The sequence below is a fragment of the Diabrotica undecimpunctata genome, chromosome 6, assembly GCF_040954645.1.
Source record: "Diabrotica undecimpunctata isolate CICGRU chromosome 6, icDiaUnde3, whole genome shotgun sequence".
Classification (NCBI taxonomy): domain Eukaryota; kingdom Metazoa; phylum Arthropoda; class Insecta; order Coleoptera; family Chrysomelidae; genus Diabrotica; species Diabrotica undecimpunctata.
Genome location: NC_092808.1, coordinates 138,216,279 through 138,242,749, shown reverse-complemented (window position 1 = coordinate 138,242,749; position 26,471 = coordinate 138,216,279). Strand labels below are relative to the sequence as shown.

At 34.1% G+C, this 26,471-nt stretch overlaps 1 protein-coding gene and 1 long non-coding RNA gene across 2 annotated transcripts; one reads left to right on the top strand and one right to left on the bottom strand.

Moving 5' to 3' along the window:
* The first annotated feature begins 358 nt into the window (after positions 1–358).
* Positions 359–26,471, top strand: LOC140442866 (uncharacterized). The gene is made up of 3 exons (XR_011951163.1): positions 359–515; positions 13,527–13,735; positions 26,211–26,471. It is a non-coding gene; the product is annotated as an uncharacterized lncRNA (long non-coding RNA).
* On the bottom strand, positions 17,233–18,172 carry LOC140442863 (uncharacterized). The gene has a single exon (XM_072533827.1). The coding sequence runs from the start codon at positions 18,153–18,155 to the stop codon at positions 17,349–17,351; it is 807 nt and encodes a 268-aa protein (XP_072389928.1). The 5' UTR covers positions 18,156–18,172; the 3' UTR covers positions 17,233–17,348.

The window sequence follows — 26,471 nt, the reverse complement described above, 5'->3', positions numbered from 1 at the left end:
TTATATTTGTAATTATTGACTTAAATTTTTATTCCAAAAATAAACACAATAAAATTAGTTTTTTAAACATGCTAATTTTTGTCTCAATATAATTGCGTTGTATTCAATGCTATTATGATCCGTTTTAAATATTCATCAGTTTCAGGTAACTAAAAACATATGTTTTCCAATATTTTCTAGTTTCTAGCTGCATTGTCAAATTGCAGCGATCAAGAATCCGTCTCTGTTAAATTCACCCGGACGCAGTCATCGAATCTTTGAATTTCTCCTCTACCATCACTTTTTTTGCTCAGTTTTTTTACAGTATTCGTTTACCTAAAGTAAAACCTTGAATTTGAGACAGTTTTAATAGCAGATATTTGCCCGCAAACTCCAACCGGAGGCGATGATCTTTCGCATTTGATTTTTGTCGTTTTAATTGGCTGTAAATGCTGGTTTATTGAAGCGTTTAGTTTCAAGTTTTCATTGCATGAGGAAGAATCAAACGGAGAACTGTTGTGATGAAGTTTTGTGTGGTAAGTTTCATACAGTTGTCAAGTTTATGTTAAATATTTTGTTATTCACTTTTAAAACAGGTTTGTTTTGATTAGTAGGTACTCTACAGTTTCACTACATTTTTATAGTTTTACCACTACATTTCTTTTGATTATTTTCTTCAAGAGTTTTATTCAACTTTTATCAATATATTGTTGCTGTAAGTTTATATTTTTTATAGGCATTCTCGATATTTTAGTACAGTACCTTGAAACTAGAATTAAAATTAGAATTGAAAATACCAGTAGTATAAAAAATAAAAGCTACTTGAAAAATCTTCTTTTTACGTACATTTGCCTTACTAAATTACTGTTTTAATTTACAAAAAACCTGCCTTAACCTAATAAGTAAAGCTCGGATTTATAGGCAACAAAAATTTAAGAAAAAGGCGCCTATATAGGCAAAGATTTTTATTAAAAAAGGCAGGAATATTAACATTTAGGCAAAATATAGGCAATAAAGGAATATAACTTATTATTTATTGTACAAAGTGAATTAACGTAATATTAACTTAAGGCAGGTATATTTACACATCATAATCATAACATTAGTATAAATAAACTAGTAACTAAATAACTGTAAATTAATAATTAAACATTGTAACCACTTAAAATTGTATCATTAATAGAAACAACTAAATGTTTTTCAATATTTTCGGTCTTAAAACTATGTCTTTGATCACTTAAAATTAATTTGTACATTGAAAACGAACGTTCGACATGGACAGATGTAATTAGAGCATATTTCAGAGCGGATAATAAATCTGGCATATTTTAAAATTCCTCGGAAAACCTTCGTTCTTGGCGAAAACATATTTCATTTTTTTTAAATTAATTAACCGTTACTTCCAGGTGCCGATTTAATTTTCGTCTTTAAATTATCTATTAATTTTACTGACTCACATAAATTTATCTCTTGTTTTTCTAATAAGGTAATTGTGGTAACTATTAATTTATAATTGTCATTTATATAAGCGAGTTCCTGTTTCAATTTGGGATTTTTTAATATTTTTTTTGCTTCTCGAATGGCTTCGGAAATATCATCATCAAATTCTGACATAACTAATTCTATTTCATTGCAGTGTTGAAAGTAAAAAAAACTGCTTCGAGCCAGGTTTCCCACCTTGTAATTACTGGTTTAGGTGGCAAAGGGACACCGGGAAGTCTTTCTTTATATATTTGCACCCTCAACGGAGCCTTTACAAAAACTTTTTTCATAAAATTTATAAAATTATTAACCAACGGAAACAGATTTCTTATTTCTTCAGCAATTCTATTTACCCCGTAGGCTACACAAGTGCAATGAATTAAATTAGGATAAAAAATCTTTAAATTAACAGCAGCTTTTAACATATATGCCGCAGCATCTGAAAGCATTAAAACTATTTTATTCACTGGTATAGCGTTGGGTAAAAAGAGGTTTGTTAAACTATCTTGTATAAATCGACTTATTGTTAAAATATTAACTATATTAGCGAATAAATTTGTGGACAACCCTAGTTTGCATAATTTTGAATGCATTACTGTTAAATTAACACAGTCGTAAGCGCCTTTAAGGTCTAGAAAATAACATGCTAAATATTTATTTTTAAAAAAATTTAGTTGGATATCTGTTGTTAAGTGACTTATTGCATCTAGTGTACCAAGGTCAGATCGAAATCAATATTAAGTGCTTGGCAAAAGATTATAATGTTCGACTGTCCAGTTAAGACGATTTTTGATAATTCTTCTCGAATAGGTGCTTTATGAAGTAGCTTTTTAGATTCATACTTATATACAGAATAGGGTGATATGGGGATACTGTTATCGTTTATAATTTCTTTGGCATTTTTGCCTACTGCTTCATTACCTGCTATTTTAACATGTGATGAGGATAAGACTACTGGACTATTTTATAAAAAACTTAATTATCTTTACAGCTCTATGTACAATTAAGAATATTTTGACAAGGTTAAATGGATTCTATCGTGCTATTTTGCCAAATATTTCGAATATGCATTTCGAGCAATCAATCGCTGTATATGATAATACAAATAAAGTGTGTGTTACCAACCAGTAACGCCTACGCTTGCGGCGCTACTGGCTGGTGGCGCTTAGAAATCTTTGTTTAAATTAATTTACAATTAAGTTTTTAGTGAACTTTTTATAGAATTGTAATTCATTTAGCTTTTTACTCCCAAAAATGACTAATTAAGGCATTAAAAAAAAAGAAAAAAATAAAAAACTCGAAAAGAAAAAATTTTTCGAAAAATTACCAAGAGGGAAAAGGTATTTACTTCGATGAGAGGCGTCTAAAAAATCTTACCTGACGTGATTTTATTGTTATTTGTTTATTTCATAATAACAATTTTCCGAAAATAAAAAAAAATACATTAGATTTTGAAAAAATATATAATAGACTCAAATAAAAAGTTTGGTGCGGTAGAAATGCAAAAAAAATTAGTCGGTATATCCCGCTTCCAAGCATTGTTTAACCCTTTCTTTACCAGCGACGTATATATACGGTTTATGGGAAAAGTGCCACTGTTCCCAGTGACGTATATATACGTTCTCGAGTGAAAACGTTTTTAATACCATGCCGTTTGTATATGGCATCAAATTTTTTGTTGCACCTCTTCCAGCCCAATTGCCGCATCTATCCGGCATTGTTACAGTGCCATCAGCCCCAATCCCGTACTGGTACGTTCGAACATGCATTGTGATGAACCCACTGCCGTATTGATATGGCAGCTTCTGATACACGGCGTTTCGGTAACGAAGTTGTGGTTGCAAATACATCGAGAAATGAAAGCAAAAGAGCTTTAGCGGATGATTTTAGTATACAGTGGGATAAACAGCAATTTGTTTCTGTCGTGTACGAGTTTGATGACACAAATTCAGGTGCCCATTTAGACAATATTGAGAATCCTGCCAGGAAAATAGATTGTTTTTTACTTTCTAAATCCAGGTACCGTTAATTTAATTATACATAAAACAAATAATTTTGCTGCAGCAGAAGTTTGCAAAATTAAAAAGATTACTAGTGCTCGCAGCAAGCCACAGAAAAGCCAAACTTACAAAAAATTGGTCAACAAACGATTTGTTATATACACTCATATTTTCTAGTGTAATGTCCCGGAATCGCTTTCAGTCTATACTGAGAATGTTACACTTCGCTGAAAATGCTGATCAACCTCAAGCGGATTCTTATTAAAAGGTGCGGGGCGTTTTTTTGCAGGTAAAAAACTTATTTGCTAATAATTTTACGCCATTCTAAAATCTGGTAATCGACGAAAGTTTGGTTCTATTTAAAGGACGGCTGCAGTTTAAACAGTTTATAAGAACCAAACGATTTGGAATAAAATTGTTTCTTCTATGTGACTGTGAAACGGGTTATTAGGTAAAAACACCGAAATAAATCATTATGAGGATATTCTTATGAAACCCTACTTGGACAAAGGTCACTCGCTCTTTACTGATAACTGGTACACGTCTCCTAGTTTGTCAAGTTACCTATTTGACCATAAAACTAAATGTGTTTGGGAACAGTCAGGGTCAACAGAAAACACATGCCTAGAGGCCACTATGCTTACTACCATGCACCAAGACAAAATGGTAGAATTGGCTAAAAAAGACAGAAAGACAAACGAATTCATTAAAAAACCAGCTTGTGTAATATATTATAATATGAATATTGGAACAGTGGACAGGACTGACATGTTACTAAGTTCCACAGAAAGCGTCAAGAAAACCATAGAATAGTATAAAAAGCTCTTCTTTCACATATTGAACCTTTCTATTCTAAATGCATATGCAATATACCTTACACATCACCCAGAGAAAACACCATTGGCCCAGTTTCACTTGAATCTTATTCGTCAGCTTCTAGACAGGTATGTGGATCTAATCTTGAAATTATCTTGTTACAATGAGATGTTATTTTTGGGTTATTTTACCAAAACATACAACTGTAGTACCTGCGCGAAACGTTTTTCGTCTTGTAGGTAGACATTTTCCTGATATTGTCCCCAACAACAAAGTTCGTAGATGCACTGTTTGCTCAACAACAAAGACTCAAGCAAAGAAACGGCGCGAATCAAGGTACATGTGTCGGGAATGTGACGTGGGCTCTGCGCACATCCTTGCTTTGGCATTTACCATACCCAGGAACAATTCTAATGACTACTTTCGTAATCATTTCATATTTAGTTTATAGTTAATTATTAAAAATACTTTCGTTTCATATTTTTTCGAACATTAAAGAGCATTTTCTAAGTTTTTCTTTGCATTTAATGAGCAACCGTATATATACGTCGCTGGTACTGCTGGCACTTCAAAAACCCTGGGAACGGTGGCACTGCGTCGCTGATCAGGTCTGGTAAAGAAAGGGTTAAGGGATAAACCGCTCGCCTATATATTTTAACTTACTGGTGTTTCATATAATTGTCACTTAAGTAGTTACAATTAAACTGCTAATAATTACTGCAAAAAATTTGCAAATTTGCAGAGAAATTTAAAATGCGCATTTACACTTTGACAGTTATTTGACATTTCAATCCTACATTTTTATGTATATTTTTTGATGAATTTTATAAAACATTTTAAACTTTTACAGGCCTAATAATAAAAACTAGGTCATTCTTTATAAATATTAACATTTTTTTTTTTAGAAAAAATACCGGTATGTTCTAGATTTTACAAACTAGTAATGTATTTTAAATTTAATTTAATCCTATAATTAATACACTTGAAAAAAAAAAATGGATTAAACATTCCTAATTGTTAAACAATTTATAAAATTTAATTGTTAAATGTTAATGCAATTATTTAGTGAAAATGTATGAAATATGGTGTTTTTTGCGAACCGAACATAATGGTTGTTCTGTCATGTTAAGTAGCACGAAACAGCGAAATTGGTGTATAAAACTTTGTAATTAGTTGTAAATGCTGTAAAAGCAAATTAGCAAATTATTCATAATTTAAAATTATAGCGTTGTATATAGAATTAATGTTTCTAATTATTATAAGACTGCTTTAATGTATAAATATAGTAGAAAATAACAATTGATGATTTTCATTTGGTTTTTTTTAATCTTTTGTGCATTTCTCATCGTCAGTTTGAAATTTGGTGCTTTTCATATCCGTTCTAACATATCGCACTAATAATACAATAGTGTCGTAACTCAAAAAAGATGATTTTTCAGAATCAACGAAAAACTCATTTATCATTTCCTATTGCAGGTAAAAAAAATTAATGCGTAATATGTTTCTAATTAATATTAAAGAAAGTTTCTTTGTACTCTTAGCTAAATAAAAATACTGACAGTGAAGTTATTTAAAAATTTTGAGTTAACACTGTATTGCTCTAAGCAAAATGTTCGAAATGAAATATTATTTTTAGTTATGACATGACATTATTTATGAAATATTTTGTGATACTACAATTTCATTTACTATTTTTTTTCTGCGGTTTACGTTAGTTTTTGGACTTAACAACAATTTTGAAAACTATTTCTTGCTATTTGTTAACATTTTATCTAAAGAGATTGTATTACACGTTAACAATTACCTAGAACTATTGTTTTTGATATTAATAAATAAATCAAGACTGTTTTTAATTAAGTTTATATTATAATCAAACAAATTTCAGATACAGATAACAAAATACAGTATTCTTGAACATTTTGTACTTAATCTATATATTTAACAAAATAAAAAGAACACGAAATCTAGTCATAATTTGTAGTCAATTAAAAAGATATACTTAAAAAAACAAATTATTTTAACTTAGTTTGAATCAGTCTAACAATAAATTATTACTGATTACAATTAAATACAATTTTAATGTTTAATCGGTCAAAGCCTTATAGCAAGTTTCACGATAACTCCTGGGTATTATATTTTGTCAAGTAATTCCTTTAAAGTTCCTTTTCTTATTTTGAGTTAAAGGTATCTTGCCTGTGTACTCTCGTGTTAAACCATTAGCAAATAACAAAGTCAGATTTTCAGTTCGTCGTAAGCTACGTACGGAAACTTTTTGGTAGTCTTCATCTTCGTAAGAGTTCTTATAAAAGAAAGTAAATGGATGTCATGAAAACGAAACACCTTAATGTCATTTTATTTTGTCTTTCTCCTCATTAACATTAAAATTGTTACCCTATTCTTCTTAAAGTATTTTCTGATTGTAAAATTTTTCATTTGTCATTTCAGTCACGTTATACAGTTTGCCTGTCTTTTTAGCCGTCTGAATTAATTCCACATATTGTTGTGGGACATACACTGTACCAGATTTTATGAAACGCTTTACTTGCTTTTCTTTGACGCTATGCACATTGTCACCCTCGTTTTGAGAGTGACCGCCAGGGCCGCCGTTAAGGTATTGGCCGCCCGCGTGCAATTTAATATTTGCTGCCCCCCTTCCAACACTTTAGACATACATACTATTATTTAAAGAAATGTGCAGAAGATGCATAATATAACAATAATAATTTGTAAATAGGTAAATACTTACAACACTTACTTACTTAAATATAACGTCCAGAATATGTATATCCCAATATCCTAATTTAAACGTCCATTGGATTAAAATAAACCGTGAATAGAAACATAAACACATAAAAAAACTAAAAACGCACTTTTCGGGCTTTCGTCTCGGAAAACTTTTTGACAATATCTTTAATGTCAAATGTCGCACACACTTCATGTGCTATAGATAACATTGCAGAAAGCAGAAACACATCTTACTACAATTGTTATTAGTTCTACGTGCGCCCCAATGTTTTTTCTCCATTTCATATAATTTTTGATGAGCAGAGTCAACTGTTAATCCTTTTTTTAATGTTATAGATAGTTAAAACAGCTTTTGAGAATATTTTATATGAGCTGCACCGGATTCATGTCTTTTTAAAATAATAGCTAAATGTTGCCAGTCACTTACCCCATAAATTCCACTAAGTAATTGTCGGCTGCTTTCATCACAACAAAACAGTTTACAAGGTGCACAAAAAACACTATTTGTATTTTCTATTATTTGTATCTTTGGGGAAGTTAATTTTTGTAATTTGCTGAGGAAAATTTTCAACAACAAATTGAACTTCACTTGGATTCATATTTGCAGGTCATTTTCCGGGATCATCGGAAACCAAGTATGTGCTGGAGCTTCCTATACTGCAATCTAGATTAACTGGAACATTAATTGTTCTGTCTTGGTTGGTGGTTTCAGGTTCAGGCGTGTCAGCATCAGCACTCGCACTATCGCTGTTATTGTCATCAAATCCTCCGTCTCTATCCGCATTAATATTCAATTGTTTGGTACTTTTTTCTATGGTTTGGACTTCGCTTAAAGTTAAAGGTCCTAAATTTATATCCGAGTCTTCTATATTTTCATGTATGTTTTTCATCAAAAATGATTCCAGTGCACCGCTAAGTTTTTTTTCTCCTCAGTTTTTGCCTCTTTTATTTTTCTATATTAAAAACCTGAAAGTCGTTTCCTTTTTCTTTCGGACATTTTGAAATTATCACTTAAGAACGAAGCCTGGCGAATTTAACAAAATAAATCCAAAAACACTTCAAATAAGTTGTCCAAATACTGTTTCTCCAAATAATATGTAGCCCGTAACGCGTATACGAATAAAATTGCTCTGATCTCGACGTTACTTTAAAATACAGTATACCTACTGTGCAAAAGAAACGGGTATACTACTATATTTTACAAACAAAATCGTTTATCAAAAGCGTGTCTAAATTCATCGAATTCTCAACTAAGACTGAACATAAGACATAATAACCCATCTATAAACATAACCATAGGAACAATATTATAACAGAAACTTTACAACCACTTGTCTAAATTCTTGTAAAGTATCTACGTGTGAAATCCCAAATAACTGAAGTTCGAAAGCCGCCAGCCGCTTTGAATTAAAAACTATTCCCTAAACTGCTTTATGACTGTACCTGCAAAAGGGCGGCAGTTCATACAATAAATAATATTTTCTGACATTTTTTTTAGATTAGGATGAAAAAAAGAAGTATACATGCTAAATGAAACGCATTTAAGTATTATCACGTACTGAATAATTATTATTGTTTGGAATATTAGAGTTCACAGAATTATCTGAATCATTACTATTTAATTATTTGAATTTATTTTCGTTTTAAAAAAGTATTATCATCAGTGGATTGCTTTTGGCCGCCCCTATTGTTGGCCGCCCGTGTGCGATGTACACTTGGCACACATGGTAGCGGCGGCCCTGGTGACCGCAAATCAGAAATTTATGGGTTAGGCTTTTGACATTCATTTTCTGTACTGCGTACGCATATGCTATAAGGACGTATTAATTTTTTTGCTGCCCGCAACAATTACTAGAATAAAATATAAAGTCCAGTTCTCTACCAGGATTAGCCTGTCTAATTCTTTCTATACATTACAGAGTACAACTCCCAATCTCATTCTCTGTTTCACTGCTTACGTCAATTTCTTGAAGTACTTGATGACTCGTAAATGGAGAAGGTATAGGTGGTGGTTGCACTTTCCCAAAGTGACTGTTTTCTATTTGGGCACCAGGTTCATTATTTGTACTCTCCAGTGACAATAACGACGGTGAAGAGATTTCCTGCTCGCAATCCTCAGTATTACTCAGTTGCCATAGCAACAAGTAATCGCCCACGACTCAGGTATTATACACCTAAAAATGGATCAAATAATATTATTAGATTAAGTATAAAGGTAGTTGATGCAAGCATGTCACAAAGAGTGTAGTTACTCTAAATTTATAAAATAAAGTTGTTGATAAGCTTTCTTAATAACACTGCTACATATTTTAAATGAGTTATTACTATCCGGTGATCGACAAATAGATAATTATTAATAAATGTTTTACAAACAACAACAAAAATGATGTAAAGTGATGATTCAACAATAATGTAGCATGTCAAAAATAATGAACTGAACCAATAATAGTGTCGTTAGTAAAAATATTAATTTAAAAAGTGCTGGTGTAAACCAGTAATAGTGTAATAACTAGAAAAATAACAATGTTATGGTTAGGTTCAAATCAACAAGAATGTAATAACTCGAACTATAGCTATGAAAATTACATACCTGATTCAGCAACACCGTGGAAACTCGAAATGATAAGCAAAGCAACACGTGCGTTCCCGATCACTGTTGGTCGCAACTAAAGATGACGCGATATTGTGAGGAGGGTGACGACCATAGATAAAGAATATATATTACTGAATAGATAGGAAACTGTGTAGGTTATTTCTGGACAATGCGCCATCTGGCGGCCTTAGGAAAGCAACATCTTTTTAAAAAATCTTCTCGTAATTCTTCAAATATAAAGATTAATATTGAGGGTTTGATTACAAAAATAAAACAAACGTTGGTTCTTTTTCTACTTTATTTTCTTTTTTACGTTTTTATATAAACATTAATTACATGTATTTAAATGTAGTTGGTTAAACAGTGGCTATTCTGTAGTTTCTATAAATTACAACACAGAAACAGAGAAGGAATAGCATCACATTTCAAGGTGGACTTATATCTCGATCCAACATAGTGGGCTTCTGGTCCAAAATGAATTGTGCAAGTCTTCTATGCCAACTTTGTTAATCCAAATATCATAAAGCTAAAAAATAAATAGTTTGTTTTTAATATTTTCTGTGAAATAATGTTACATAGTATATTTCTAGAGGTGCTTTACAAAAGGACAAATAAACAAAAGTTTTGTAGAAAAAGTTGCCACATTTTTTAATGGCGATAATTTTAATTCCTAAAAAACTTTTACCTAATTCTATATCGGCAACAATTCTAATACACATCATAACGTGAAAGAAAGAAGTTTGGGACAACATCGGACATTTTAAGGCAATTATTAAAAAATAAATAAAATCTTATATCAGCATTTTCTACTTACCGCCCTATCTTTTGGAAAAATATGCATTTAAGCATCCTTATTGTAATTATTACAACCATTAACGCAACAGTTAAAAACCGTAATTATTTAAATATGATGGCAAAAAAGCAAACAATTATTTAATCGCAAATAATACAACTCGAAACACTGTGTCGAAACCACAATAAAAATGGCGTACTTGTTTTTTGTTTTGTTGGTTGCGGTATTGTGCAGTCACGAAGCTTTGCTATGAATGCTACACCCTCTGGTGTCCTTAGGAAATACAAATTTCAGAGGACTGTCACTCCCATAAGAGATACCCGGGCATGGTGACGACAGTCGGTCAGTCATAAATACCGTCTTATGGCGCCATCCCTTATTCATTTATTGCACTATTAAAACGACAGTTTTATTGACTTATAGGGAATTGAATTTTACGTGTGAATATAGTGTTATGTCAATTTCGAAACATTTTGAGTTACGACACTATTGTATTATTAGTGCGATATGTTTTATATCTTGCATGACTTCTGTGCTCATTTCCTTCATTTGGCTTTGTCATATTTTCCCATTTGAAGTCATTGTGCTTTATCCTAATTTTTTTATCAGCTATAACATTTGTATTGTTAAATTCTAGGTTTCAATCTTTTTTTTTCATACTAGCTACAATTACATTTATATAAGTTTTTATTGTGGTATCCTTTTAAATATGCCATTGCATTTACCTAGGTTAATACTAATTTCTGCTATAATATTTTTTATATGGAATTCAGTTGATTATGAAGAGTAAAATCATGGAAAAAGGGGTCCTGGTAGATGACAAATATCCTGGCTAAAATCATTCCCAACTAGACCAAACTAAACATACAGAAGCTTTTAAAACAAGCAGAAGATAGAGAAGAATTTGCAGTAAATATAACCGACCTCCATCAGTAGTGTCTGCACTAAAAGAAGTAGAATATGAGATTAAAACACAATTGAATGTAATGAAAATTACATTATACATTTATTTTTACGTTTTAAGTTTCAATTGGCGCTGTGTGGCAACCACTTTGACAGATCACTTACTTAGTTGAAATTACTATATAGAAAATAAAATAATTAATAATAAAATAAGCTTTAACTTCTTCTTCTTCTGGTTCCTATCCGTTTCGGATGTTGGAAATCATATTGGTAATCATGACCTTGCTCGCTGCTGCTCGAAACAGCTCCGTTGAGGTTTTCTTAAACCATGTTCTTAAATTCCGCAGCCATGATATTCTCCTTCTACCGGGTGCTCGCTTACCTTTGACTTTACCTTGCAATATAGACTGCAGCAGGGAGTAACAGTGCTGATTTCTCATAACGTGTCCCAGATATTGCAATTTTATGCGTTTGATCGTAAACACAATCTCTGGTTCCTTCTTCATTTTTTCTAGAACTTCCTTGTTCGTGATTCTTGCTGTCCATGATATTCTCAGCATTCTTCTATAAAGCCACATCTTAAATCTTCTTCTTCCTATGCCGTCCCCATTAACGGAGGTTGGCGACCACATTTTTAAAAGCTTCTCTGTCTTTTGCAACGTGGAATAATTCGTCTACAGTCATGTTTGTCCAGTCTCGAATATTTCGCAGCCATGACTTCCTCTTTCTACCTATTCCCTTTTTGCCATCGACTCTACCCTGCATGATGACCTGCAGAAGACATCTCAAATGCTTCAAGTTTTTTAATAGTGGTGTCTGTGAGCGTTCATGCCTCCGCCCCGTACAACAACACAGAGAAAACATAGCATCTCAAATGTCTCATTTTTGTATCTAGGGATATGTTGTGACTTTTGAAGATGGCGCTCATTTTGTTAAAGACCATTCTTGCCTTTCCTATGCAGCACTTTATTTCCTGTACATTGCTCTACTGTTCGTTTATAATAGTTTCCAGGTAGCAATACTGTTTTACTCGCTCTACCTGCGTCCCATTAATGTATAGATGAGCCCCATTTATATTCTCCTTGCTGATAATCACTTGTTTCGTTTTGAGGGTATTAATGTTTAGTCCGTACTGTTGACTGTACTCGTTTATTCTGTCCATTAGCCTCTGAAGTCCCTCTAAACTATCTGCTATCACCATGGTGTCGTCGGCATATCTAACATTGTTTACTCTTTCACCATTTAGAAGGATGCCTTCGTCTATTCCGTAAAGAGCCTCGTTAAAAATTTTCTCTGAGTACATAATAAATATAAACGGCGATAGGATACATCCCTGTCTATTTCCACGTAGTATTTTTATGTGATCTGTTTCTTCTCCGTTAATTTTCATGTATGCGGTCTGATTCCAGTATAGTTCTGAAATTATTCTGAGGTCTTTGTCATCCAGGTCTGCTTCTTTTAAAATGTTTATCATCTTTTGATGTTGAACTCTGTCAAATGCCTTTTCATAGTCGATCAAGCACGCGTATACGTCGCAGTTAACGTCCCTGCATCTTTGAGTCAGTACCTGTACTCCGAAAAGTGCCTCTCTGGTACCCACTGCGTTAATGAAGCCGAACTGTCTGTCCGATATTTGTTCCTCGCACTTCTTATAAATTCTTCCAAAGCTTCCAAAGCTTTAACTATCAAATATAATACTACTTAACAACCACTAGGATAACCTAACTACCACAGTAACTAGATGCGGGCAACGCATCCGACGAAAACTGAAGCATCGGAAACATGGGTCATGACGATTTGAGATGAAAAATTACTAGAAATGTTACTATACAAATTTTGAAAGAAAAGTTTTTAAGACAAGATATGGCGAAGTTAACGAACAAAGTCTGTGCAAAAGGCTATATAATTTCGAACTCTATAGTCTTTTTGCTGATGCAGATATCGTAAAACCATTAAAATAAACCGTCTTAGATGAGTGGGCCACGTTATGCAGATGGATGAAAGTGATAGTGCTTAAATTTTCATGCCAAATAGGCCGGTCGGAAGAAGAAGAAGAAAGCGATATTCGAATTGTTTCAAAACAAAACCTAGGGCTAACTCAAAAAGACGAGATTTTCCCGTCACCATGTGTTACCCAATTTAAATATTCTTTCCTTTTTTGTAATGTTACTGTTATGTGTAAAATTTCTAATAGAAAACTTTAAATTTTTTCTAGATACCAAATGTCTGTTAGAAAAATATGTGTTATTTAACAATAGATAAATATGACCACCGAAAGAAACGAAAGTGATATTATCTACATTTTATTGATCCGTTCCGCACTGATAAATACATTTTGTAGTAACAGCCGCCAAAATAGAAATTAATTAACGAAAACAGAGAGTGTCATGCACATTTTACTTTACCGAAAATGGTAAAAAAAGTGTAAGTATATCAAATTTCACTTAAGATTGGATCTACCCGAACTCTTACTTTTTTTTATGCAGTTAAAATTTTTTCTAATAATCCTATCATATAATTATTATCTTTATATTTAGAAAGTACTTCAAAAATAATCTATATGCTGCGTTAGTACCTACCAAGAGTACCAGAGTCTTTTGTTATTATAATTCAATAGCTGTATTTTTGGCAGAACTTATCGTAAGGATATTTTATGTTATGTGAAGTTATTTTATGTATGATAATGACTTTTAATTTATTTCGTATCAAGGCTTATCCTCAAAAATCCTAACGGTTAAATTCAGTGGAATCTCTATTTCAAAAATATCTTTCTTTACGAAAACAAAATCCATTCACCAAGAATATTCTAAACGTCAACTTGTACTGGAGTTGATCTTTATACCTACTTACAACTGGGACAATCAAATCCTGTGGTAAAAAGTCTTGGGTCTATACAATAAAGCGAGCAGGCGGTCTTCTATTCAGTGCGGTTATGAGGTAAAGAATAATACGGGTATACCAGAGTAATATTATTTATCGAATAATTAATTCACAACTTAGCAAAGGTACATACAGGTAACAAATAATCGTCCTGTAAATCATAACAATCAAATCGAAGACAAACTTTTATAAATTTTTTTTACAAAATAATGTATAACAAGATATTTTGAGGTCAAAGTATTGCTGAATTCGTTCTTTTATGTTTTATATTTTCTTTGTTTTTTTTTGTTACTTTTTTTACTGCCAAATTGGCTTTTAATGTAGATTACAGTTTGATGATAAATATTCTGAAATGGAAAATGTTGAGATGTGGCGAATTAAATCAAAACATTCATGAAATTAAAATAAAAGGATTTTCGTCTATTTGGTTGCCAAAGACATTATTTCAAATGCTTATAAAGGAAATAAATTCACAGCCTATGGAATAGAAAAACAATCCAGTGCAGTACAAGAATTAAGCGAAAGGCTTGCTTTAGATATTTGCCTATCAGGAATGTTTGTTCATCAGGAATATCGTTTTTTAGCTGCAACACCTGATCGACTCATAGGAAATATTATTATCCAAATTAAATGTCCAATTTCAGCAAAGATTTATGGTCTAAAGATGCAATAGAGAAGTATATGGAAGTGAAAGATAATAGATATATTTTAAAGAGAAATCACGCATATTACTATCAAAATCACATAATAAAATTATGTGTAATGCTTCTTTAGAAGCTGTTTCAGATAAAAATTATAATAAAAATCTTGCAATTTTGGTAGCATATTTCACACAGTTTTACATCTTTATAGATCTTTTCGAATAAAATACCTTTTGGGGTCCATATTGCAAAGTAACAGTATTATAGATATTAATAACTGTCCTTGCACTTGATAGTAATAGGAATCAGTTCGTTTCAAATGCAATTGACCATCAATTAGTTGGCAAAATTGAAGTTTTTTTTATTCAATAGCTTCTTCAGGCGTAAGTTCTCTTGCTTTATATGAACATTTGATTTCCACTACGCGTGAGTCACTGCAAGAAAGGGATATTCATCACGTATGAAAAGGCCTGATAGTTCAAGATTTATATTTAAAACTGTTTCTAACATTTTTTTTTGCTTTAGGTTCGTTCGCAATTCCTATACCGTAAATCTATTTCCACAAAACGTTGGATTCAATATTGCTTCCACTGTTTTAGTTCTGTCTGTTTTGTCTCGCAATTTACATATTTCTCCGAAATTGCTGGACGTTAATCGTTGTTGACGTTCAATAAACCATGCAGCACTGTTATTTTGAGTCATTGTATTATTAAAAATCTCTGTTCTTTCTAAGATATTTTTTTGTAGTTTTTTTAAAATTTCCAGTTTTTTGCTTCGAAGTCTTCATCTGACAACTGAACTAACTCTTCTGCATTTTAGGTTGATTATTACTTTGTTTTTTAATATATTTTTTTTGTCTTTTTGTTTGTTGGACCCATTTTTTAATTTTTTTTGAGCAAATAAATTTTGGTACTAACCAGTTGGACTTTTGCTTATATTTTGCAATATATTATTTAAATAATTTCCGCCTGAATTATATGAGACTCTGAGGAAGCGACAGAGAAATTACACAGATGTTAATCAAATATGTACTCCAGGAAATAAGCAAAAAATAGACCATGTTCGTGACACTCAATAATTCAGGTCGCTGACAACTTTTTTAGTTATTGTAGACCTATAGGAAGAAAACCTACTTGTTTCTTGCCTTGAATTTGGAGCCGTTTTTTAATTATCAACAATTTAATGCAAAAAACGCGATTTTTTTTTGTGAGTATTAATGATACTACTATTAAAAAAATAGATTTTTGGAAGAAAATTATTTTTTCACGAATTGTTTAAACAAACTAGACCATTTATTAATTAATTAATATATAAACAAATTACATATTTGTAATGTACGTAGAAATTACATACAAATTAAAAAAAGCTCAGGTATATACAGTAACATTAGTTTTGATTAACTTTGTGATTCTAAAAGCGTTATTTACATTGTATCTTAACATTTTTATACTTTATGGCATTTATGCTACTTTGGCATTTTATCAACTGTCGCTTGGTGGTTTTTTGGTGGTTAGGCTCCTATGGCATTGAAAATTGTCTTAAAGTTGCCTAATCCAATACATTCTTTTCAGACACAATACAAGATGAAATCGAAGTTGGCATCAATAAACTGCCAATACCAGGATCTAATAATAGCTTTGACAAAAATAAGAAAATATTGATTAATCAAAGTTCTGAAAATCCTAACATTAAAGACAGCCAAGAAACTTCTGTTAGTTTACTTGCCTTTGAACACTCTTTTAGTAGGCCTATTTTGACTGGTGATAATGAGAATGCAGGATTATCTGCAGATAATAATAAAATATACAACAATAACAATAAAAGAAGTTTAATAAATGAAATATTAAACAAAGAGCAAATTGTTACCACTGAGAATGCCTCCATTGGAGAGTTGTTTTCTAATGATACTTTTATTGGTTTAAGAGAAGACGAACATATTAATACTGATCTCGTAAGAGGAAGAACGGATGTTATCTATGTTAATTTTTAACCAAGATATGCTTTTTACCAACTTTTGCAGCGAATAAAAAACAATACATACGTAAAATCCATGTAGATTCAGAGATGAATTACTTTATCATTATAAATAAAAAAAGTTATAGCAGTTTATAGCTATTTTCGTTAAAATTTGGTGAATTAATTTATTTATAAGAGTTTTAAACAAAATTAAGTCACAAACATTGTCAGTTTGGTTAATGGAACTTATAGAACAATCAAAACGAACATATTAAGCTTTGACAAATACATAAATAAATCAGAAAGGTGAGGCTCTGAAATAAAAAGCTACACAAAAAAAATGAAATATGCAGAAAACGATAAGAATACTAAAATAAATAACACTATAAAATAACATAAAAAAACCTTAATTGAATCTTAGTTGTTAAAATGACGTAGTTGACAGCAGAAGCAGGAGAGCAATCACAACAAAACATAAAATAACAATACGAAGTCTTTATTAAACACAAATAAATAATAATAAATAAACAATAAATTAAAACAGACTATTTTGGTATCTATTATGCTGGTTTGTAGCCAGGTTGCAATCCCAAAGGTAGAGGCATGTCAAAACTTCTGCCATAGGAAGAATGTCCATAACTGGGATGATGTTCTTCATGTCCTACCGAGTGTGAGCTAGAGTGGCTATAGACAGGCTTTGATACTATCTCGTACGTGGTAGCTTTTTGGTTGTGTGTAATAGCTTTCAGTCCAATTATAACAGAAAGTAGAAGCGAGATCAGACCGGTCATTAATGCTTTTCCTGCAATGGCGGCTATACCTCCCAAAGCTAATGCGAGTAGTGTTCCTTTCAACATTGCTCCAGCAGCTACCATCATTCCCATACCGCCACCTCCGCCGCCTCCTTTTTTACCACCTCCACCACCACCACCGCCGCCGCCACCACCACCACCTCCTCTTGCGGACTCAACAGTGTCTTTGTTAATTAAATTAAGCCGTAAGGAATGACTGTTTAGATAAGAAGTCACTTTTTTCAACAGGAAGGCGTCCAGCCGGGCATCGGGATCATTGGGAAAATCTCGTGCTAGTTCAGATACCATATCTGCCGTCGAACTTTTATCACTTTGCTCTTCCTTTATCACCGAAACTCCCGGTAGAACACTATAATTATTTTCCTCATTTAACTTATCGACCCAAGACACTATGTCCAATTTTAAACATGTTGTCGAATAACTAGTTGCACAATCTCTTGACAAAGATTTTTTGTATTCACTTTTTGACTTAGGTTCGGGTATTTCTTCGTCCGCGAACACGGCAATAGCTATACACAACACCGACAGTAAAGTCAGATATTTTTTCGAGAACATTGTTAGCAAAAATGTTCTCTGTTCTACTGATAGTGCAACTAGAGCGGTCGTGCTTTTATATAGTAGAGTTGTAGAGTATGTAGAAAAATTCTTTCATGTTGTTTATCAACGATTACCCATTTATCATGAATGGAAATTACTCTCTAGACCAGTTTCCTATAGAGCAAGTACGAGCATAAGCGGTACGTTGTTGGTTTCGAGTGAAAAACGGGGTTAAGTTTTTATATGTTAATACTCAATTTAGTAACAAAAATATAAAATGTATGATATGAATACACAATTCTTTTTTATTAATTATTATAAAGTTATCTATCTATTTCTTAAACAATAGGCATTTTTAACTATTTGTTGTTCCCCAATGATTTTTTTATTTTATCCTATCCTTAGCATTTTAAATCTCAGTTCAGCAGATTATTCGCTATTTTAGCTCTTGTATTTATAGGTGAATGTACAATAAAAAAACTTTATTCGTAGGGTAATATGGTATTTAATATGTTATAGGCATCTAAGAGGAAGAAATAACTACATTGTTGGGTTTAACAATAAGCTTTGATGAATATTTGGATTTCTTAGTAAATGACAATAGCTTCAGTTACTTTTGAAGGTCTGGCAGCTTTTAAAAGTAGCTTGTTTTGGTCCCAACTACCAAAGGTTGTAAGTGAGGAAAAACAAATTTTTTTTAAACATTTCAATAGAAACTGATTGGTTGTTTATTTTCAAATAGCATCGAACCCACTGGTGTGTAAATATGCACAGCTGGTTGCAGTTTTGTTAATACAAAAACTAAAACAAAATATTATATAATATAGGCAAAAGTTGTAAGAGATCTTTTTTTTGGGTAAGGCAATTTACTTTAGAAAGAAATAAATTGGATACACCAGAAACCTTGATGAAAAACTTATAGGAGAAAAAAGAACGACCAGAAAATAAAAATGATTTAAAAACGTTTATAGAAAATTCAAAGAAATTATTATTAAAAGTTTAGAATTGAAAATGAAAGACAAGATACAGTAATACGACAATAAATTTCACCAAAATACTACAGCTATGCGTAAAAAAAACTTCCAATAAACTTTACTTCAAGCAGCAGCAATAAACGTTACTACCGGACTTAACAAAACTGTGGACCCGGAAAATCGCAGAAAGCACATGTAGCTCCGCGGTAATTTCAAGCACATATGTATATATATATGAAAATTACTGAATTCTCGGGAAGAACCGCGTTGAGAATTTAAAACTCGACGTTTCGGCACCCATTTTGGAGCCATTATCAAGAGGGATACGGTTCGGTTCGAGTTCGGGGTCTCAATCTGCCTACTCCCCTCACTCGAGACGTACCAGTATCGTGTTCTATATTGCAAGAACTGTCTCTCGGCACTGAGGTCTCAATCTGCCTACTCCCCAGTGTCGAGTGACAACCGGTCTATATAAAATAAAAATAAAAATAAAAACGTTTATTGCCATTATTAGTCTACATTTCAAATTGTTTATATTTCATTTTCTTCTTCACGACGTCCCGCTCTTGCACCGCCTGATATTGGTAATTTTTTCTCTCGGATTCCTGGACTTCTGCTGGTTGCATCCTGGCGTCTTCTTCTGTAGGTACTTTTTGTGGCATCGTACCTACTTCCCTGGTTGGCTGTTCTTCGGCAACCATCCGGCTAGACCCTGATCAGGTGGTCGATCAGCTTATGGGTGCTTCTGTATATCCTCTGGTTCCTGTTTTTCTCGAGGATGTCCCTGGTCTTTCGGAGTCTTCTTGTGGCCTGGTGGAAGAAGTATCTTGTCCTTTTCTCAGCCACGTCCCTCAGTGGTGTGTACTGGAGCCTTTCTTTGATAGTTGCATTGGATATTCTTTCTTCCCATGTTGATCCGTCTATGATTCGGTAGCATGATGTCTCTGTGGCTTCAAGTCTCCTCCAGTTGGTCTCCGCTATTGAACTCCAAACTGGGACTGCATATAGTATCACCGATCTAACGTAGGCCTGGTACAACTGGATCTTCTTGGCCTTCGTTAGTGGACTGGTCCTGAAAATATAGGGGAGTATTAGTTTTTTAGCAGCATTAGCTTTTACCTTTGTTTTTTGTGTATGCAACCGGAAGTTGAGTTTTCTGTCGAGGTGAACTCCTAGGTATTTGACTGCGTCTCCTGCTTGGATCCTGTTTCCTCCTACTGTGATTTCGTGTACTGGTGGGTTATGTTCCTGAGTGAAAATGATGAATTGAGTCTTCTCTGCGTTGATTTTTATCTTCCATTTGTCTGTGAACTCCGTGATTTTTCCAAGGTGGTTTTCCATATTTCTGATTATTCTTCTGTCATCTTTTCCGGTTGCATACACTGCTGTATCGTCTGCGTAAAGTGCTGTTGAGGTTTTTGGATCATTTGGTAGATCTGAAACAAAAATATTGTATAAGATGGGTGAGAGAATACTGCCCTGAGGCATCCCTTCCTGGATTTCTTGTATCGTTGACATCTTTTGGTCAGCTGAAACTTGAAAAGTTCTATTAGATAAATACATATCACAAATATTGATTAAGTAATGAGGAAGACCAGCTTTGTCCATCTTGAAGATTAGTGCCTTTTTCCAAACCGTATCGTATGCTTTTTCTATATCCAATATAGCTAATCCTGTCCTTTGTTTTCTGTTGAATCTTATCTTCGTATCGCTGATAATTCTTGCTAGCTGAAGTTCGCAATTCCTTCCTTTTCTGAATCCGAATTGTTCTTCTTGTATAATTCTTCTTCTTTCTGCATGTTTCGTCAGTCTTTTGTAAATGATTTTTTCCAGTATTTTTCCTATTGTTTCGAGGAGAGATATTGGCCTGTAACTTTCTGGTCTTCTTCCATCCTTCCTAGGTTTTAGTAGTGGGATAATCTTGGCGTGTTTCCAGTTGTTAGGGAAATGTCCTTTTTCTAGGCAGAATTTGAAGATATAGTACAGTTGTACTATAATCTTCTTTGGTAGTTCCTTGAGGGTGATGTTGTGAATTCCTTCAGGACCTGGTGCTCTGCTTCCTTTAAGTTTCCTGATGATTTTGGAAACTTCGTTAGGGCTGGTGTAGTCTTCTTCTTCTATTAGGAATTCATTTCTTCTTTTGATCCTGTTGTATTCATTGTTGACTTCTTCTCTTGTTCTTGCGTCTGACATGTCCTGATTCTGCCTATGTGTAGCTGCCATTTTTCTTGCTATTGCATCCACTTTTTCTTGGGTTTCAAAGTGTATTCCGTCGTTGTCTATAATTTGTGGCATCTTTTGTTTTCCTCTTCTCTTGGCTTTCAGCATCTTCCATATATTTCCTTGATTTTCTTCAGCTTTTCTAATGTTGTTGTGCCATTGGTTTTCTGTAAGACTTCTCAGTCTTACCCTTATTTCTTCAGATAGGGTATCTCCGTATTCCTTGAATTCCTGTCTTCTTGTCCTCTGGAATGCTTTTCTGGCCTTATTTCTGTCCTTTATTAGGTCCTGTAGTTCGGTTGGGATGACGAGTCCTTTGTTGTTCGTCATAGATTTTGGTATGTTGTCTTCCATGGCTTGTTGAATTTTTCTTGTTATCTCTTCAATTTTTCTTTCGACTTCTTCTGTAGATTGGAATTCCCTCTTCATCTCGATTTGGTTGAGTTGTCTTCTGTAGTTTGGCCAATTTGCATCCTTCCAACGCCATCTTTCGACTGGTTCTATAGTGGGAAGATCTACTCTGGATGTCATCCGTCCTGTAACTGGTTTGTGATCCGAACTGCATTCGAAGTTGGTCCTGACATCTTCCATAATAACTTCTTTAGTGATGAAAAAGTCCAACGTTGAGTTGTTTTGTCCTCTAATAGGGTTGATTCTTGTCGGTTCGTCTGGTGCGAATAACATCTTGTTTCTGTCTTCACAGTACCTTAGTATTATTGTTCCATCTCTTGTATCCGAGTTGCATCCCCATGATGTATGTTGAGCGTTGAAATCTCCGGCTAGCACTACGGTTGTTGCTGAGTTAAGCATGGCATCTAATTCTTCAAGAGCTGGATTTTCTCCCTTCTTCCTGTAAATAGAAAAAATATTAGTAGTACCTACTTTAATACCTACATTTTCAAATTGATTAGTTTCTAATACAACCTGATTCCATTCTATGTTATTTTTAACATAGATTGCCACTCCTCTTTTGTTGGGTATGTCTCTCCTTCCATATCCATCGTAGTTTGTAATTCTTGGCAGCTGTGTGGTCGTCATGTAGAGTGTTTCTGAAAGGCATATGACATCTGGAGTATGTCTTATTACCGTTTCCCGCAGTTCGTTAATTCGTAACCTTAGTGAAGCTATGTTGAGTTGGAGTATCTTGAGGTGCTTAAGCGGCATTATAGATGTCTTCGTATTTCATGAAAATCATTGCGTGTTCGGTGAATGATTTTGCTGCTAAAAGTTCTCTCTTCATATCCTGGAGGAGTGCCATCATTTTTTCTACGTTTACTATTTTGTTAATTTCGGCCCATGTGTTCTTGATGCCTTCTGAGTGACTTGTGGATTGTTGTTGGTTCCCTCTTGTTGATCGAGCGTAGGAGAGTCCGCTGGTGGTGGTCCTGAATGTTGATGGGTGCGGTGGAGGTGCAACTTTGGGTTGTGGTTGGCTTCTCGCTCTTCTCTGCGCTTGCTGGTCCAAATATTCTATGTGCTTCCTGCACATTGGGTTGTTGGATGTATGATCTTCTCCGCAGTTGCAGCACTTGACTTTATTGACCTTTCCCTTGGGTAGAGGGCAGGTCCTGGTTGGGTGGTTCATGGCGCACTTCATGCATCTGGGTGTCTTATAGCAATTCCTGGCTGAATGTCCGAACTCTTGGCAATTGAAGCACTGCGTGGCTCTGGTTGGTTTGGCATATGTATCCCATCTTACTCGTATGTTTTGGAGACCGTTTATCCTCTTGACTTCTTTTAGGTCTTGCTGTTTATCTACTTGGAGAAGGTATGATCTGCTGGTTTTTCCTTGCTGCCTGGTCCTCATTTCGGTTACTTTGGCGACTATTCCCTGTTCTCTGAGCTCTGCCTCTACTTCGTCCAAGTCCATTCCTGGTGCTGCCTTCATTACGATTTTCTTGGTAACTTCAGATTTTTTCGTATATGTGTGAAATGCTGTGCTGGTGGTGATGAAGTCTTCTTTCAACTTCTCGTAGTCTTGATTGTTTCTGGTGAAAACTCTTGTACCTGCTTTTCCCGCTGGGGCGATTTGGAAGTTATTGTGTCCAAGTAGTTCCCTGATTTTCTTTATGAACGTGGAATAACTTCCTATTTGGCCTGCAATTACTATTGGAGGGATTCTTTCCTTCTTCTTGACACCTGAGTTCTCTTCTATACTCACCGACTCAAGTATTTGGTAACGGTTCCTGGTCACGAGTCCGGATCCGGAGGTTCCCGCGCTTGTTGAGGTGGAAGTTCTTTGTCTGGCCCCTTGAATGTCCTCTCTCGAGTTTCTTCTATTACACTTCACCGTCTGGAATGGTTCTTCCTCCATGATTTCGATGTTATTTTGAGACATTATTTCCAATATCTCTTGTCCTGGAGTTGTCTGGGTCGAGTCGTTATTTTGTAACTGGTCCTGGGCGGGTCCACCACCTCTTCGGGAGGTGGGCCTGGTTTTCTTTGTCTTGAAAAGACGTCTGTGGATTGGAAAATCCCTTCGGAAAGGATTGAAATCTGAAATTAAATTAGTTATTTTCGAAAAAACCTCAGTTTTATCTACTTCTTTAGTCTTGAAAAAGACTAAATCAGAGATATCCTGATTTACAAAATCGTTAGAAAATTCAACGGTATCAACGGTCAGATTGGAACAATTCAGTTCGTCATCCGACCAAATTGAATTGGGGTACTCTGTTAGTCGCTTAGACTTCAGCGTGGTGGCTAGTTTGTGATATGCGTCCGTACGGTAGCAAGTCTCACAGAACCCTGACCACAACCGGTCTTACCCTGTGTGGCTGCTTTTATACTCGCTGTATGCGCGGGAACGGTATGCGCTGACGTGGTCTGAACTGACGTGGCCTGAGCGGTGTGGGCGGGAGGTCGCTGAAGAAGGGGTCGCCATGTTGCCGGCAATCGTTTCGCGTCATCGCGCGTGTTCAAGCTGTGAGGCCGTTTTTCGATTTCGATAGCTTCACGAATGATTCTCGCTTTTAATGAGCGGATGGGAGCGATGGACCATCGCTGTTCTATCAGGCCATGATATTTTTAATACTCTGCGGTATAACCAGAGATCGAAAGCCTTGATTATTTTTAAATTGCAATTTTTTAATCTCCAAGTCTTACCTCCATATAATAATATTAAAAATATATAACAGCGAATGGTACGTAGTCTGATCTCCAAATCTAGATTTTGCACGTTAAGAGTGGCTTCATTCGTATAAATGCTGATCTGTCAATCTCTATTTGCCTGTTTATTTCTGCAGTATGATCATTGGTTTCATTGATCAAAGTTCCCAAATACTGATATTTTCTGTTACTGAAGTTCTAGAATCCTTTCATCGCCAAATTTATGAGAGCAGCGATGAAAGGCAAGATCAGCCTCTGCCCAAAATCACAAACCAGGGATCAGAATTAATGCCAGAAATAACTCCATACGAAATGAAAACGGCACTTTTAGAAATAAAAAATAACAAATCCCATGGCGATTACGAAGTAGTAATCGAGGCGATCAAACTAGCTTGAAATAAAATTATTCAGGCTTTTCACTGAACGCATATACCAAGGAAAAACTCCTTTTTTAACTAAAAAATGCAGCCATTGTTTTATTACACAAGCAAGGAGACATAACAGATCTAAAAAACTACCGTCCTCTTAGTTTGCTTTCAAACATATATAAACTTTTCACACTAATTATTAAAAAAGACTGGACGCTTAATAACACTTCTATTAGCAAGGAGAACAAGCTGGAGTTTGATCGGGATACAGCACTAACGACCACTTGCTAGTGATAAAGAATTTGCTAGAGAAGTATGCAGAATACACCAAGCGATTGGTACTTATATTCGTGAACTACGAGAAAGCACTCGATAACATAAGTAATCAAAAAATGTTAAAAGCATTGACAGAATGCCGAAAGGACCATCGCTACACTCACATAATTAAATACGTCTACCAAAATAACAGCTTGTGTGAGGCTATCTGAACAAGAAACAAATAAATTCTGTATACAGCGAGGAGTACGGCAAGGAGAAACCATCTCTCCAAAGCTATTTACGACGCTTTTTGAACATACATGTAAGAAGGCACATCTAAACGAGCATGATATTAACATAAATGGAGAAAAGTGCAGTTATTTGAAATTTGCAGATGACATCGTCCTTATAGCCGATCGTATGAATGATGCAATAATAATATTTGAAAAACGATATCAAGATTCCTTATAGGTCGTACTAAAGATTGATCAATGACCAATCTACCAATCCACAATAACCATTTAACTATTCAAGACAAAGTGGTAGAACTGGTGGAGAATTTGGGTCAAGAATAACTAAACATGCGAAATCCAAAGAAGAATTACTTTGACGAGACGAAAACTGCGAGACACATTTAGGGATAACATACCTCATAAGAAAAGTATTTGTCCAATTCGTATTATCGGTCATGACCTATGGGGCGTAAACTATGACTCTAACCAAGACTACAGCTTCGAATTTGAGAATAGCACAGAGATGAATGGAACGGTTTATGCTGAGAGTGACGTTGCGGGACCGAATAGGACACGAAGACTGTACTTGCTTGCTTGCTTTGTAATTTTTATTTTGCTTTGATGTGGAAAGATAATTGTTTGATTGATTAAATGGTTTTGACGTATACCTTACTGTGGGCATAGGCATTTAACTCTGGGGCCCTTCAGTCAATCGTACTCATAAATATAGCAGATACTTCAGAACGAATACCCTAGCTAGACGAATGGCCAGTGTCTAAAAATATGAATTATTTGATGATCAATATTTACATATTGATATATATTCAATATATTTTCAATATATTTTTTTTCCAAAAAATAAATTTTCCAATTTAGTATTTATTATATTACTACTATTTATGTCTTAATTTTTAGTTTGATGGGAAGACGGTACTAGAAACAACATGTCATCAAAATAACTACAAATAGAATGATTAACACAGTAGATAACAACAGAAAACAAGACCAAGGTGATCTTAAAACCATAGCCGAACAGTTGTGAATGTAATTTCCAAGGACTTTTGCAGAAACCAGAGCTAACCGGATATTTCCTTCAACATAAGGATAATGTTCATGATGTTGCAATTTTTAGTTCAACCATATACCCATATTAAGTTCAGATATATGAATTGTAGA

Excerpts from the sequence above, each read along its gene's own strand:
- LOC140442863 (XM_072533827.1), bottom strand. The coding sequence starts at position 18,155 with ATGTTCTCGAAAAAATATCTGACTTTACTGTCGGTGTTGTGTATAGCT.